Source organism: Leptodactylus fuscus, chromosome 5 (assembly GCF_031893055.1).
Source record: "Leptodactylus fuscus isolate aLepFus1 chromosome 5, aLepFus1.hap2, whole genome shotgun sequence".
NCBI classification, from domain to species: Eukaryota; Metazoa; Chordata; class Amphibia; order Anura; family Leptodactylidae; genus Leptodactylus; species Leptodactylus fuscus.
In genome coordinates this window covers 159051006-159069154 of record NC_134269.1, presented here as the reverse complement: position 1 = coordinate 159069154, position 18149 = coordinate 159051006, and the positions used below count along the sequence as shown (strand labels likewise).

General features: G+C 39.6%; 1 protein-coding gene across 1 annotated transcript in view; it reads right to left on the bottom strand.

Annotated features, from left to right (window-relative positions):
* Nucleotides 1-16886, bottom strand: part of PAH (phenylalanine hydroxylase) — a 30351-nt gene extending 13465 nt beyond the window's left edge. The window contains exons 1-3 of the mRNA XM_075274562.1: nucleotides 16845-16886; nucleotides 14249-14353; nucleotides 6669-6852 (exon numbers count right to left, since the gene is read on the bottom strand). Coding sequence (XP_075130663.1) covers nucleotides 6669-6852; nucleotides 14249-14353; nucleotides 16845-16886 — 331 coding nt within the window. The remainder of the gene's footprint in view (nucleotides 1-6668; nucleotides 6853-14248; nucleotides 14354-16844) is intronic.
* Between the last annotated feature and the right edge of the window lie 1263 nt (nucleotides 16887-18149).

Genomic DNA, 18149 nt, shown 5'->3' with positions numbered 1-18149 from the left:
ATTAGCACCACTAGATGGTGCTGTATGCCTATCCACTGAGCATGTTTATTAATTCGTACAGAATACTCCTCTTTTACCTGCCTAACTTTTAACTCTGCAGCAAATGTTTTATACATTTTTCCATTCAAAATCAGTGCTGGATCCAATACTGCATCTTTGCTTACACTGACATTAATGGGATAAAAGTTTCAGTACTGGTGCCCTCCCACGGGCACCAGAAGCAACCAAGCAACCCTGAACGGCTTAACCATGCAGGGGCCGGCTGTGCCCCCCTCCTTCACTGATCAGATATCAAGAAAAGAAATCCTGGACTACCCCTTTAAAGATGGGTGACCAATATCCTGTTCCCATAAAAACCCTTTGAATATTACAGTTTCCATTGAAATAGTCTCTTTGTGTAATAATGCAGGGCAAGACAGGCCTTCTAAAGTAAGAGACTCTTTTTGGAGCCACTGTCCATGCTAACTAACAGATGAGCATCCTCAGTAATGGACCCCCATCTATTAACTTAGGCCCAGTTCACATCTGCGTTCGGTATTCCTTTTGGGGAGTCCGCTTGGGGACCCCTCAAATGGATACCTATACGCATTAAAAAGCGGTTAGCTAACAATCCACACGGACCCCATAGACTACATGCGGAGAGAAAAGTACTGAAAGCACCACTTTTCTCTCCGCATGATTCGTGCGGAAATCGAACGGAAACCACATGGACCCCATTATAATCTATGGAGTCCGTGTGGTTTCTTAGGTAACCACTTTTTAATGCATATAGGTTTCCATTCGGGAGTTCGCCAAGTGGACTCCCTGAACAGAATACCGAACGTAGATGTGAACCAGGCCTTACAATCCCTTGTTTAACCAAAATTGCAAATGTGATAAATATTGTGATGTGAATGTGTTCCTGCTATTTTTGGAATATTTGCTGTTTTTCATACCAAATTCCATATAGCAAACACATCATTTGCAGAAATGACCACCTTTGTTAGTATTTATTGTAGTAATTATTATTATTATTATTATTATTATTATTATTGAAACAGTGATAAATTATTAGATATAATGAATCCTCACTGTTCTGATTAGTATTATTAGTGTTAGAAAAGAATAATCTAATCCTAATTGTAAAAACTACAATAAGAAAAGGGAGAAGAAAGCAGGACATGAAGGAACGTGAAAACACATAGGTGTTGATGACTAGGAAAGGCACAGCAATAGGCATGGACAGCATGTCAGCTAGGTATTGCGTGTCTACACATAGCAGTTACATGTATGGTTACATGCATGTCAAGAGTGAGGCATAGAAATTACTAGTTAGAAAAAGACCCAGAATTTCTCCTGTACTAGTTAGGCTCGGTTCACATCTGCACCCGGTCTTCATATGGTCATTCCATTCGCCTTTCTGCATGAACAGAAACTGATGCGCAGAAGTGAACCAAGCCTTAGGAACACATATATACAGTCATAGTTTCCCAAAATGGTTAAATTTTAAAACAATTGTAAAAGTTGCACATTTATAAATTCTGTGTTTGAAAAACAATTTTTAACATTAACAGTTAAAACATGATGAGGGGAGCCTGTCACCTAGCTAAACTGTACCCTGCCCTGATAACAACTCCGCTGTCTGAGGATGGCAGTATTTTATGTTATGGAAGAAATTTTCACCCAACACTAATATGGTCTCTTCATTTAGACTAAATTCTGCTCAACTACTGAGTGCACCCAAAAAATAGAAGGCATGTTGAATCTTAGCACACCAATTGTTTGGGCACCTTAGTTAGTTAGTAACACAGTTATGTAGTGAGTTCCAGTAACCTCTGTAGATACACATCATATACACACAGCATTCAAAAATAATAGTACACACAGAATACCACAAAAACGGAAGCAGCATTTTTTGTTGCGGATTTTGCTGTGGTTATTTGATCTAAAGCCAGGAATGTGAAATATATAGGAAGTTCTTATTCTTCTACCTTCTGTAACAAAAAAATACTGCATTTACGCAATGTGAAGCTTCAGCATGAGAATAGTAAAATAATAAAACTACCACATAAACTTATATACTGTTCTGCATAATATCAGGAACCCTAGAACTATAGGTTCTGCCTATATGCTGACTAGCACAGTTTTTTTTTTTTTTTTTTAACCCTAGCAGGTCATGGGCCCTATTTACCTACCCCATTCCTACTCACTGCAGCCTCCGCTAACCCTTCTGCCCTCCAGGGGGCCCTGTGCGTCCCATAGCACATTGATAGGGCCCCCTGGAGGGAAGAAGGGGAAGCTGAGGCTGATGTGAGCAGGAGAGGGGATTGTTAAGTAAGACTGCGGGACGACGGCAGGAGTATTTGTTGAGTGAATCCCAACAAATACTGCTATTATTATACTCTGAGGTCTTTTTATACCCCAAAGTATCATGACTGGAGGTCCAGGGGAGGTGAGTGAACTTAAAAATCAGTGTTATTCACCTCTCCTGGGCTCCAGTGTGACCTCTGTCTTCGTGCCTGGGTCAGGCCAGCATAACCTATGTCTATGATGTTATTGAAAAGGGCCGAAAACAGAAGGGAGTCATGCCAGAGTGCAGGAGAGGTGAGTATATTTCTTTTGCCAGGTAGCAAACATTACATGTTCCTATTATGATAATGTATCTGACAACAAAACCCACTTAGTTTTCGTTACTATTTATGATGCTGAATCCCACTATTAAACACTATCTCAGTTTAATACAATGAGGGCTTTCTTTTCTGTTTCTAAAAACAGCCTGCCCAGTAGCTCCACTATAAATGAGACATAGACCCGTGCCTCCCTCTCTAAATCTAAACTAATTGAATTTCCCAATAAGTCTCATTCTGTCAGAGTCTGACTGGATACTGGACTGACTCTAGACAGACTGGATGTCTTCCTGCCTAGTTATAAATCACAGACAGGAGCTGGTTTAACACTGACCCCCAGTGAAAACTAAGGACATCTTGTTGTCTCTTGACCAATAAATATTGATTTGCTTTTTCCGAATAAAGGGGCATTTTATGAGTCACACTGAACACCCAAGTTGTAACTAAGTTAATGCAGGGGTCAAATATTAGATAATTGGTCAGTTGGCTATTGATAGGAATTGATAGGGATCTGAGCAAAAGTCCTTGTCACTGGTCAGGAACTCTGTTAAGGTCATAGTAAAACATCTCATACTAGCGGTTAAAAATGAAATGAATAACTTAGAATATCCAATACTATGACTCTACTGTATATATGGGGATGTTTATCAAGCAATTTACATCAGCTTTGTGACTTTAAAAAGTTACAGATATTGACTCTTACCATGTTTGTGCCGCACGTTGCACCTCTTTAAGCCTCCTGCCACGTTTTATAAGTAGCTAAAAAAAGTGGGGTCTTTCATGGAAAATCGAGGGTTTATGCCATTGGAGCAAGGACTTCTATGGACTGACAGATTTACTGTAACTTATGCCAGAAATTGGTGAAAATGATAACACAAATCCACAGCTTCTTATAGTAGATGTTAATTTCTGGACAGTCCAAAAACAGATGTTGTTCCATAGTAGTGTATTTATTAGTCTTAAAACCATCTGGTTTCTGTACATATGCTGTCCCCCGCAGCGCGTAGTTGAATCAAATACAATCAAGATTTATATGTAGATTTATTATAGGTAGGCTCTATTTAGATAATGTTTTTTACATCTTTTAAGCGTATGCAAAAATCAGATGCAGACGGATGCATTTACATAGACAGCAATGTTAAATGAATGGATCTGTTGCTGTCTCTTTTTTTTTTTTTGAAGGGCACAAAAACGTATATAGGGTTGAGCGATCGGGAAAGATCGGATCCCAAACGTTGATCAAGCAAATTTCACGATCGGGATCGGCTGGAAAATGATCGGAAATCGGATTTTGAAATTTCAAGATCGGCTCAACTCCCCTGTATATACAATTAGGGTTGAGCGATCGGGATCGGGAAAGATCGGATTTTTCATGATCGCAATCGGGATTGGCTGGAAAATGATCGGAAATCGGATTTTAAAATTGATCCTGAAATCTCAAGATCGGCTCAACGCAGTAGTATGCCTTACTTTCGTGTCTCTCCAAAATAAGGGATACGTTTTTTAAACATGTATGTGTATGTAAACTGATGGCCATTTGTTCGCTTCCGTTTTTGCCTCCAATAAGTGAATGAAAAAACAAGATCTGAATAGTGCCATACGTAGTAAATAACATTGAAAAAGACACAGGTCCATCAAATTAAATATATAACCCAACAGCATTAATATAGAGGAAGGCAGGAATGTCTACAAGGCGGACACCAATGGTGCAGGCTCAGTTCCTAATCCCACACCATCGCCATGCAGCGCTGTATACAGTATATCAGCACAAAACTATAGTCCTAACAGTGACATGACTGTAAAAGGTAGAAATTGACTTTGATGTCAAATATGCCAAATAAACCACATTTCAAATCCTATATATTCAAGTAGAGATTGCTTCTGAATAAAAATAACAAAATTCTGAAGGCAACTTTAATAAATAAAAATTGCAAATAAATATAAAAAACTCTTCAAGAATGTGTAAACTCCTATAAGGACTGCAAGGACTGTTATGGTCTGTAAGGATAGTATTGAAGGCTACCCTTTTTGCACTTTTCCAATGTATATATATATTTATTAGCAAAGGGCTCCATCTAGTATGGCTGCAGGATGGTGTTAATTAATTCTGTACATGGCATCTTCTACATATAATCAAGTTAAAGCGGAACATGAGGCAATGAGAATGAATAGAGGATGTGTTCTTGTCCTCAATGACAATATTGTATGACATTTGTAATGTCTCTATGTTGGCCAGAATGTCTAGGAATAATATTTTATGTCACGGAGAAGACAAGTAACCTCCTATAAATCATTGTCTTCGTGGGTGCATTGTTAGGAAAATATTTTGCAACCTTATGGTAGGAAGAGAAAAGCGTTTTACATTATTATGTAGGGATACTTGAATTAAGAGGGGGGATTTCAGCCAAATAGATCTTCTGATAAGGAATACACACATGTAATAAACATGTAAAGTTCTAAAAGGTTTCATTCCTTACCCCAGCACACACTGAAGCCCTCCAGCTGTCCATGGTTCCTCTGTATAATCATTGGTTGGTTGTCTGTCGTATTCGTAGTGTTATGCGTAGTGTTAAATATCTGATCATTTTTGTTGAAATAATAGGAAATAAGTATCCAAATCACCCCAACCCAAATGTATTCCACCCATCCACCCTCCTAATCCAGTTTTCAATCTAGTAGGTAATAAACAGTCACCAGCACATGAAACATCATTGCTGATAAAGCCATATTTGCAAGCACTCAAGTCATACTAAAAACCATAGAAAGATAAGATGGCACCATTGACATCAATGTTAAAATAGAAATGAACAGATAAATAAATAGAAGTCTTTGAATTCTATAGTTGTATGTATCAGGACATAACAAATTAAAAAAAGAAGTGGGCTACCCTTTCTTCAGGCAGATTCCGTGGCTCATTGAGCCGCAGTGTCCGCCTGGCAGCAGCAACCTCCGGAGTCAGCCCATTCATTTGAGCTTGCTCCAGAAGAGGAAGCCACAACTGTCGGAAGCCGCAACAGTCGTGGCAGGAGGGTTTTGACCCAAGAGTGACGTGGCTCCCCGTGTCACTCTCGGTACCAAAATTCGCCCCACCACCCCCCATGTGAACTTAGCCTAAGAGGGTAAGTAGAAGCCAGGTGCTGATAATCAAATGCCTTTGTTAGCAAGTGTGACCACTTCTTTAAAAGCAGAAGTTTTGGCAGTTTGCTGGTTTGGAGTATTCAGGTATGTGTTAACACTATTCCAAGCCCATGATTCAACAGTAAGAAACATTGTTCACAAGTAAAAAACATTCAGAATAGTTTACAATTTTCCGAGGAGTAGGTGGCCCAGGAAATTCAATCCAAGGCCAGACCTTGCAAAAAACCTGAGAGCTACATCTAAGACACTACAGGCCTCACTATCTCAAATGCTCAAGTTCATGACAATACAGTAAGAAAATTATTGAAGTATGGGTTGTTTGGAAGGATTTCCAGGAGGAAGCATCTCCGTTCTGAAAAGAACATGGGATCACAGCATATCATCATAAACACCGCATATCAACTTTCAAGCACAGTTGCAGAGGGGTGAAGATTTCGGGTTGTTTTGTAGCCACAAGATCTCATCACTTTACAGTCATTGAGTCGACCATAAACTCTGTTTCTTGGGTCACGCAACAGAACAATTTTCCCAAGCACACCAGCAAATCTACAGCAAAATGGCTGAAAAAAGAAATGAAACAAAGAGGATGCAATGGCCCAATCAAGGCTCAAACCTCAACTCAAAGTGCAAATACTTTGTTTTTCTCACAACTGTATAAGGCACACAACTTACTGTAAATGTTTTATGTGCCTATTTCATTGTCTAGCCTAATGGATATATTTGGATAACTAGAACCAACTGGTAATGTTATAGTTTAATTTCCACAAGGTAATTCTACATTAGGAATATCAGATTGTATGACTGATATCATATCTATTGGAAATTATCATTATTTTACTGTTTTTACATTGTTTATATACTCAGAAATTGCTCATAAATTCAGTGAGTAACATTTATAAGAGAAGTAAAACTACCAGCCCTTACCAGAATCTTTCTTCTTGTCTCGGGACAGTTCATGCACAGTAGCTCCTATGTCTTGCCGCAGACATCTCACAATTTCATCCAGAGCCGAGGTACTTTTGTTGTCCAAATTAATGAAGAACTGATACTCATCTCTATTTAGCCGGGAAGGCCTGGACTCTATGTGGGTCAGACTAATACCCCTCTCCTAAAATATGAAATGTAAATAAACACAGTGAGGCCATGTCATCAAAAATGATAATAAAAAAACTCCCCATGAAAGTGGATGTGGTGCTCTCAACATTATTATTATTATTATTATTATTATTATTATTATTATTATTATTATTATTATTATTAATAATAATAATAATAATAATACATTTTATTTATATTACACCAACATATTCCGCAGCGCTGTACAATTTGTAGGGTTCAAGTACAGACAAAAAGATACATTGCAAAGAAATAGTCACTTCACACAATAGGACTGAGGGCCCTGCTCGCAAGAGCTTACAATCTATGAGGTATAGAGGGTGACACAAGAGGTAGCATAAAACTGAATCAGCCATCACCAGTCGTGTCCTTTAACATGTGGATGGTGCCTGGAACATATAAAGTTAGCCTGAAACGGCATCATATCGTGTTGGTTAATGTGGGAGCAGGAACAGAGGAGCATTCATTATAGCGATTCTAATTACAGTACGGAAGGGTTTACATTAGGAATTGGGATAGGCCTGTCTGAATAGAGGTGTCTTTAGTTTGCGCTTGAAGCTGTAGAAATTGGGAGTTATTCTGATTGTCTGGGGTAGAGCATTCCAGAGAAGTGGTGCAGCTCGGGAGAAGTCTTGTATATGAGCGTGGGAGGTTCTGATAATGGAGGATGTAAGTGTTAGGTCATTGAGTTAACGGAGAGCACGGATTTGGCAGTAGACAGAGATGAGGGAGGAAATGTAGGGAGGTGCAGCATTATATAGAGCCTTGTGAATGAGGGGGATAAGTTTATATATTGAATATATCATTGAATAAATCAGATTTTTCTTACATTTTTATTAACATTATTTTGCAAAATAAAATAAGCCCTTCACTATTTAATTGCACATGGGAAAGCTCAGACAGATATAAGCTACTCTTTCATTCTCATAGAGGGCCACCATGCTATCAGAATTAAAATGGCCAAGGTGACTTCACTTCACTAGGCATAAATGATATTTCTCTTTCTATACAAGAAAACAGGCCCTGTAAGGATTTCTGATTTTTAGGTTGTCTTGACCGCAATATCATGTCTCATGTCTCTGTTTATTTCAGGTTGGATTATTTTCACTTTTATTTTTATTGCTAACATGAAATATTATTTAATACTTCACTTTGATATTGGTAGCATAACAGATTGTGTAACAAATACGAGTTAAACTGTGAACAGAATATTCATCCAAAACAATCTCTATTGCAAAAAGATCAGAACATGTTGAGTCTTTATGCAAACAAGCGCTGATCATAATGTTGACAAATGTCCAGGGTGGAGAAAGTAAATGATGTTTGAAGTTATCCATTTTACAAATACGTGAGCGGGGGTGGATATCCATTCTAAACGTTCATAGGGCAGAGAGTTACAGTTTTGTAATAGCCTTCAAACTAACATTTTTGGTAAACCAAGGAAACCTTCCCCTAATAAATTGCTTAAGCCTTGGACTCTGTTCAAGACCATATGAAGTATATTAACTAAAAACACACAGTGTTTTATCCTTCCCATTCATTTATTACAACATCTGGGTAGAATATTTAATACAATGTTTCAATTTGTAGGGAAAGCTGCTACCGACAAATGAAAAGACTAATATTTTTAAGATGGACATGTATGTGAACCACAGAGGGCACAACCCGCAGTGGATTTGATTTGTCCTAGTCCTAGGCAAAACCTGGGTAAATAATAGGGTCCTCTGGGTTTGGGTGGCATATTTCCATTTGAGTGATTATGCTGTATGCTTATCTAGCTACATGTGGAATGCTAACTATGACTCTGTCAAGTGGGTGGCGTCAGACAGGAGTAGTCAAGGGGGTGTAAGTCAGAGCTGCAATCAGAAGCCATCAAGGTTCAGAATCGCCCCTCTTACTCCTGCCTTACACACCCCATCTGACCATAAAGTACAGAGCCTAAACAGCATATCACTTACCAAAGCTAACAGCACTTATTGCTCAGGAACAGTGAGGACTAGAAAAAAAATCCAACTGTGCTGGAATCAGTGGAGCAGCGCCTAATACATGATGCAAAGAGCAGTTGAAAAGTACTTTTTAACATAAGATCTCTAATGTTTGACCCATGATGGTCTAATCCTCGGGACCTCTGCCAGAATAAAAGGGACACAATGCTCCAGCAGGGGCAATCTCCCCTGCTTTGTTTAGAGTCACTGCAGCTACAGGGGCAAGCTCAGTTATCCCTTAAGACAAACCACCTGTTGTGGCCATAAGGTGGCTGAAACATTGAACAGTCTGTGTACTGGCACAGTATACGTGGATTGTCAGGAAGGCATGTTGTGGCCACCAGGTGGCTAAGACATTGAATAGTCTTGTGTACTGTCACAGTATACATGGATTGTCAGGAAGGCATGTTGTGGCCACCAGGTGGCTGAGACATTGGACAGTCTTGTGTACTGTGAGTATACGTGGATTGTCAGTCGATTGCTTATTGCTAATGGCCACATGGTTTTGAGGTTTTACTCAAAACTAGATCACAAAGGCATTAACAACAAACAATGTGATGGCCACCACATAGGATTGTACATTAAGTACAAAAACAATTAAAAGATTGCATTCTAAGTATACGAATTAACACCAAAATGACATGCCAAAAATGTACCGCTGCTCAGTTGTGAGGTCCAACTACCAGGGCATTTCATTATAAGGCTAGGGTAGCAAAATGAATCTTTGTCTTTCATAGAGGAAGACCTAGCTACAACTCTGACCCCAAGAATTGCAAAGATGTGCATTTTAAAATTCAAAACAAAAAGTGTTGACTTTTACGACTTAAGAAAATTTCTAATACCATCACCTAGAAAGGTGGGGGAAAGTAATGTTAGCTAGTGAGAATCATATAAATATTCTTACTGCTTGTAGATGACTTTAAACTGTCTTTAGACACGTCATTGACAAGATAGCGTTTGAGCTCAGAATTGTTGTGCCATTGATTGTAAAGAAAGGACAAGTGCAAATGAAATGCAGCTATGCAGTAAATATCTTTTGTGGGCCAGGTTTAGACTAAAAAATACATGAAATTGTTTTTTGTGCTGATTTTACAGCATTTTTTAGCAAAAGCCAGGAGTTGATTGAGAAGGAAGAAAACGTATCTGCACGAAAATGTGCACCATAAAAAAAAAAAAAACAAAAAAAAACAACAAACTCTCTCCAGCCTTAAACATTTACTTGTGCAGCTGGAGCAGAATATTTTAATGACAAGATCTGCTTTGAAGTTACCTTTGCCTGCACTCACAAGACCAGAGAGTCCTGCAGATAACGGATCACAGTAACCTTTTATATGTCCTTCAGAAATATTTGAGTTAGAAAGCAAACATTTACTGAACAGTTTGCAGACTTTCTTCTAAAGGGATGTTCTTCATTACACATAAACAGCAGAGCAAAATAATTACAAAATCCAAAGCAGCAAGTCATGTGTATACAGGGAATTGATCGGGACAACAATAAAATGTAATCATATAACCCGAAATCCTGAATAGAAAAGCATGGTATTCAGATTTAAAGGGACTCTATCATTGGGAAAAGTCATTTTTAATAGAGATGAGCGAACACCCAAATGTTCGAAGTTCGAAATCGATTCACTGTTCGACTGTTCGAACGGGTTTTGAACCCCATTATAGTCTATGGGGAACATATACTCGTTAAGGGGGAAACCCAAATCCGTCTCAGGAGGGTCACCAAGTCCACTATGACACCCCAGGAAATGATACCAACACCCTGGAATGACACTGGGACAGCAGGGGAAGCATGTCTGGGGGCATATAAGTCACTTTATTACATGGAAATCCCTGTCAGCTTGCGATTTTCGCAAGCTAACTTTTTCCCATAGGAATGCATTGGCCAGCGTTGATTGGCCAGTCTTCAGAATTCGGCCAATCAGCGCTGGCTTTGCCGGAGGAGGCGGAGTCTAAGATCGCTCCACACCAGTCTCCATTCAGGTCCGACCTTAGACTCCGCCTCCTCCGGCAGAGCCAGTGCTGATTGGCTGGAGACTGGCCAATGCATTCCTATGGGTATGCGGTGATGCAGCCGAGCTGAGCGAGTGCACACACTCACCACTGCTGTGCAGAGACCGGCACACACTCAGCTCTGCTGATTCTGTATACTGATTCTGTATACTGGCCAATCAACGCTGGCCAATGCCAGTGGTGATGCAGCCGAGCTGAGCGAGTGCACACACTCACCACTGCTGTGCAGAGACTGGCACACACTCAACTCTGCTGATTCTGTATACTGATTCTGTATACTGGCCAATCAACGCTGGCCAACGCTCGCACAGCAGAGCCGACCGGCACATGGTGTAGTTGAGCAGAACTGGCTCAACACTGTGAGTCTCTGCACGTCTTCTGTATCTCATTCGGCCAATCAACGCTGCTCAATGCATTCCTATGGGAAAAAGTTTATCTCACAAAAAACACAATTACACACCCGATAGAGCCCCAAAAAGTTATTTTTAATAACATTCCCACATAAATAAAGGTTATCCCTAGCTATCCCTGCCTGTACAGCTATCCCTGTCTCATAGTCACAAAGTTCACATTCTCATATGACCCGGATTTGAAATCCACTATTCGTCTAAAATGGGGGTCACCTGATTTCGGCAGCCAATGACTTTTTCCGATTTTTTTCAATGCCCCCGTTGTCATAGTTCCTGTTCCACCTCCCCTGCGCTGTTATCTGTGCAAAAAAAAGCGCCAGGGAAGGTGGGAGGGGAATCGAGTAATGGCGCACTTTACCACACGGTGTTCGATTCGATTCGAACATGGCGAACAGCGTGATATCCGATCGAACATGTGTTCGATAGAACACTGTTCGCTCATCTCTAATTTTTAACTAAGCATATACATGCATAGGCTTTAGAAAGGCTATTCCACGCCTACCTTTTGCATGTTAATCCCCTCAGTAGTTTTTGAATGAAACCATTTTTATTCATATGCTAATTAGCCTCCAGCACTCCGGAAGTCTCATCAGCACTGTTTACTATGTGTACAGCACAGGCTGCTACTGCTGATGTCTCATCTCCCTGCTCTCACATTACACATAGCAGAGAATAGCAGACAGTGCTCCATGAGACTTCCGGTGCACGTTTAAGGCACGCTTGAATTCACTCTGCTAGGCATCAGGCCTGGGCAGAGCCGACGCACATGCCCACACTACAATCGGACATGCGCAGTCGGCTCTGCCCAGGCCCGATGCCTGGCAGAGTGAATGCAGAGCCGGAAGAGGACGCGGGAGCAGTGCGCAGGGAGAAGACTTCTAAAGGTAAGAGAAGAACCAGCGTTGATTGGCAATGTATAGCATTCTGCCAATCAACGCTGGTTCTGCATCGAATCTTAACTTCGAACAGCTAGTACTACTCGCTCATCTCTACTTAACATGTTTCCATTTTCACACTGGTCTCCTAAGGGTAAGTTCACACGGAGTAAAATGGAGTGTATTTTGGAGTGTAATTTTACACGTGTAAAAAAATTTACACGCGTATTTTGGAGCGTTTTTTTACACGTGGCGTTTACGGAGCGTTTTTTGGAGCGTTTACGCGTGTAAAAAAACACGCTTCCGTAAACGCTCAAAAAAACTCTCCGTAAACACTCCGTAAACGCCACGTGTAAAAAAACACTCCAAAATACGCGTGTAAATTTTTTACACGTGTAACATTACACTCCAAAATACACTCCATTTTACTCCGTGTGAACTTACCCTAAGATAGGTTGTTAATTCCAGTTTTATGCAGATCATTTGCCGGGTTTGTTTTATTGACTGGAAAAGTGTTAGCAAAGGGCAACATAAGCTTGCCATACACATTAGATGTATATCAAGCTTAGCCGCTGATTTTGATAGGACTGGCCAGATATCCGCTGTGTAAAGCAGGGAAGACCTGATGGTTATGGCACTCACTCATTTTAAGACTTGAGGACACCAGGAAGGAGTTAAGAACATGTGGTAAGATTTAATCTGAAAATCCAGAACATCTCTTATATAACTGTTGGGCATTGTCTGGAATAGGCTCAGGAATTAAGGAGGAACTACAGTATGATGGATCTGAAAGGTATGTTGTTTATAGGGGAGTTTAGTGAGATAACTATAATGACAGATCTGTTGTACGGCTCTAGATAAGCCGGGATAGTGATATATATATATATATATATATATATATATATATATATATATATATATATATATATATATATTATAGACATGGCTCCATATGCATCTTCCCTATAACCGAACCCTACCACTTCCTGGAGACTGTAATACACTATGGTATTTCTCTGTCAGGTAATTCCTATAAAACACACACATACCCTGCTGTACTGCCTATTTAATAGTTACCTGAGGGATGCCATATTGTATCCCTGATTTATATGGGCAGTATAAATAGGTAGTTTTTTTTTTCCAGTATGGAAGCCCTCACGGAAATTTTAAGTATAAAAACCATATAAGTACATGTATAAACACAACATGTTAAAATAGAACAAAAGCATTATTTACCTTCTTCAGATTTCCATTTAATTAATAAGACTGCATGAGACATTTCTTTAAATCAAAAGGGAAAACTAAGGCTCTGTTCACATTAGCATTTTGTGACTTCTGTTTATAATTGTCTATAACTGTAAAAAAAAGCCATAATGTTGTGTCAGATCTCTTGTTTAGCTGCTAAGTAGAGGCACAAGTGGAATATGAAAGGTTGCTTTCCCAGAATTTCGCCATTGGGTTAATTTTCTACTACAAAGCTGCCTTTGCTGCCTATAAGATAACAGGAGCTGAAAGTTGATCCCATATTTGGGATGTATGCGTCTGTAATAGGAAGTCTGAAAATCAGGAAAACGTATTTTCCACTTTTGTTCATTTCTACTCTAAACTGAACTTAACAGAAAGGTGTGCCAATTAATAAAATTCTGTCTACAACTTTAATAATAATAATAATAATAATAATAATAATAATTATTATTATTATTATTATTTTATTTATGTAGCGCCAACATATTCTGCAGCACTCTACAATTTGTAGGGTTTAAGTACAGACAAAAAGATACATTACAAGGAAAATAGTCACTTCACACAATGGGACCAAGGGCCTTGCTCACAAGAGCTTACAATCTATGAGGTGGAGGGGTGACACAAAAGGTAGCAGGGGCGGCATCGGAGGTAGCATTGCTTATACAATGGTCAGACAACTCTGTAATAGAGGTTACTGTCATTACACAACTAATAAAATTATCCACATTTATCATCCATTATTCCTGTAATCAGTTGGCATTAAAATCAGTAAATCTATTTGTCAACCAGCAACTGGGTGCAATACTGAGTAATAGAAACATCATGGACAAGATCGAGAGCACATGTATCCTTACCTCAAATATACGCAGGACCTTGGCCAGTGCACCAACTTCTTCTTTTAGGGTAAAGATCAAAGAGAGCCTGTTGTCTTTCGTATTTTCTTCAATGTAGTTAGACTCCTGTGTAAAGAAGATCATTTTTTAAGACTTTGTAAAAGAGGAAGCTGTTAATATTTATTTTCTCAAGCTAGGTCCACATGTGTTGGATAGGGTTGAGTCCATCTTGAGATTTCAAGATCGATTTTAAAACCCGATTTCTGATCATTTTCCAGCCGTTCCCGATCTCGATCGTGAAATGCTCGATCGCTGATTGGGATACGATCTTTCCCGATCCCGATCGCTCAACCCTAGTCAATGCTTCTCTATGGGAAAAGTCACTTTTAGGGTTGAGCCGATCTTGAGATTTCAAAACCTGATTTCCGATCACTTTCTAGCCGGTCCAATCGTGAAATTTGCTCGATCGCAGATCGTGATCCGATTTTTTCCGATCCCGATTGATCAACGCTAGTCTCCGTCCATCCTAAGATCGGTGGAGAGAAAAAAAAAGTCCTGCAAGGACCAGCGGAAACCCCACTATAATGATGTCCAAGGGGTCCTTTGGTAGCGATAGTGTGAACCTAGTCTAAGAAATAATGCACTGAGCTTCTATGCATTCAGACACTCACTTTCTAAAAGTAAGGTTGAAAACTACAAAAAAGACGAAACGTGCTGCCATGGTACTAGATTAGATCATATTTAATTTTACTTTCAGGATTATATTTGCACTGCTCATTTGGACAATATGAAGCTTTTCACTTCAGCCCAATTTTAATGGAAGCAATATTATCCTTACTAACCATACTCATCTCTCACTAATTAAAAATAAAGCCTAATTAAAACCATGTTGTACAGTCAGAGGCAGCCAGGCCATTCTGCAAACTGTTCCTACAGCTCACAAATATGTGTGAATATTATTATTCCAAAAGAATGTATTTCTTCAGCAAGAAAACTGTCAATAATCCTGAAAAATATCCTGCAGTGATAGAATATCTTTAGATATAAAAATATTATATTTTTTGCAAATAACTAATAATCTTTGCCTGTTTAACGCTAATGATTACAATGAGCTTGTATGCGAATTTCCATATTCAGGTTTCTATTGCTGTTTCTATCTCTAAATATCATGATGGAGTTGTTACATAGTGTGCAGTGTGAATCAAACTTCAGTTTTACACACGACATCTACTTGAGTCTTTGGGGATCCATGTGTCATTCATACAGGCAACAAATAACATGGTAAAATTAATTGTATACTTTTGGTGTCTTAGCTCATTTAGGAGAATACAGTCCAGAGGGAAGGATAATCAAACTGTTCTTTTAGCAGGCAGAGATGGCACTGGCTCTAGCTACTCATGTAAGGGCTAGATCACACAGAGTTTTTTTACAGGCGGATATTGACGTGGAATCCGCCTGCAAAAATGGCTCCCATTGACTTCAATGGCAACCGCTCACTTTTCTTCCCCCCACTAGATAGTAGTGGAAAATAGGAGTGAGATGACCTATATTCCGGCGGATTCCACGGCTGAATCAGCCACGGCGTCCACGGCTCGAGACACGCATCTGTTGAGGTCCATTCATTCAGGCCTAAACAGGAGCGGGATTCTGCGACTGAATGCCGATGCTGCATCAGTATCCCATCGCGGCTAGCTGTGTGGAATGTTCACATGGCGGAAAAGGTTTACGCGACCTTTTCCTCTGTGTGAACATACCCTAAGACTTGGATCATGGGATTGGTAGCAAAGCAGATAGAAAGCATTAGAAAGCATGGTGAAATCTAAAATTCACAATGGAGTCTGACTATTCAGGATGCTGAATTTTAGAGAAGCGAGTGTCATAGTCGATGTTGGGGTTGCCTCGATAAAAAGTGATATTTCTGCTGGAGGTCTTCTTTAACAGAATGCATTTATAATATGGCCTGTGTGATAACACATGGGAACAGCATAAAGAAACATGTTTTGTGCATATTCTTACAGTAGTAACATTGTTTCCTCTGATAGCCTGTGTGTGATAGCTACTTACAATATCCTTATTTTACCTGTTGATAGGCAGAGGAAATGTTACAGGACTATCTTTCTACCAAATGTAGACATGCAAAACACATTCACATGTATGACAGGCCACTGTGACATTTATTTTGCACCTGTAATTCTATATTCTAAAACAAAGTTCATGAGATCAGTGTACTTGCCATTTCTGTTTGCCTAGTAAATATGGTTATGTCTATTTACTGAGGACTCTATACAGTTATGCCTATATATGTGTAACTGTGCAGCTGCTACTCACTGTATACCACATGCAAATATTATCATTTACTGAAATCGCTGCAGTCACTATGTATAATATGCCAAATATAATGATTTATGTAGACCAATACTATTCTATTCTTGTCTATATATTATTAATGACAATAAAATAATGATACAAATACTATAGTATAGTTGCTATAATAATAACATAAATTGAGTGTTTGTAAATTGTTTACTAATAAAATATATAGCACATAAGTATTTCTTTCTTTACATGCAAAAAATACCCATGCAAATCAATTAGATCCATAGTAGCTCTGACTTACGTATGTGTGAGCCCCATTCATTTTGCAGGTAGCTTTGTCCATCTGTGTTCGAAGTATGATTCACTCACAGCGCTGAGGTCACTCAAGTCACCTATGTGAAGGCTGAGATGCCAAAAGCCAAGAGGAGAGTATTTAAAGCCCTCCTCCTCTCCCAATCTCCCAACTCTTTAAACCACCCTCATCTATGTCACTGAAACCACTGCTTTTCCATCATGTGAGTGGCTGGATCCAGCCATCGCCTCCTTAGTTGTCTGCTCACATGGAAATATACACGTGGTTCTCATCATCAAAGATACAGCAAACTCTTCAGCCTGGTTTTCATCCAAAACATGTGGTGCATCAATGTGGCAACTAGTTCTGCTGTTTACTGCTTGTGCTCATTTACAATTGTTTATGGATCACTTGGGACTGCTATTTTCCTATTTTTCCTCGTTTCCTTGTAGACTTCTTATTTCTATGTCTCTATTACCCTATTGCATGTGCTTTGTTTTGTTCCACACCAAGTTAGTAACACTGCCATGTTCAACATAGACATCATGAAGATTATGTTCAAAGACTTGGTCCTTTTCTTTGGTGGAGGAACGAGGATGTTTCTGTTCCGTTGGAGATCTTCTATGATGTTGTTTCCAGCAAGATATACGGTCCATTATAATTAACATGAATTGTAAATTATTTAATATATTTTATGGATGTTTGTAATTATCTGTAATTTATTATTTTAGAGCTGAGTAACACTCGTGCATTAATGATTAATAACTGTGATATTCAGTCCCGCGCAGACCTGAATATCATTGAACATCTGTGGGATGATTTGAGAGCGGGCTGTCCATGCTCAGCTACCATCAAACTTAACTGAACTTGAATTGTTTTGTAAAGAGGAATGGTCCAAAATCCCTTCATCCAGGATCTAGGAACTGATTAAAAGCTACAGGAAGCGACTAGAGGCAAAAGGAGGATCTACTAAATATTAACCGGTTAAGGACCGCCGTACGTAAATTTACGGCCTGCGGTCCAGGAACCTAAAGACCGGACTATTGTAAAAATACGTCCTGTCTTTAGGTACCTATTTCGCGGGGGGAGGGGTGCGGGGAGGACGGGGGTTAGGTGTTACTAACACCTAACCCCTTCCTCAATAACGTCCAGTCGGAACTGAGTCCGACTGGACGTTTTAACCCTTTCGATCGCGCCGTGAAACATCACGGCGCGATCGAAAGTCATCCGCCGACAATTGAAGCTGATCGGCACCCCCCGCGGCGAGATCGGAGGGTGCCGATAGCAGTAAAAGGTAGTCTGGGGTCTGGCCAG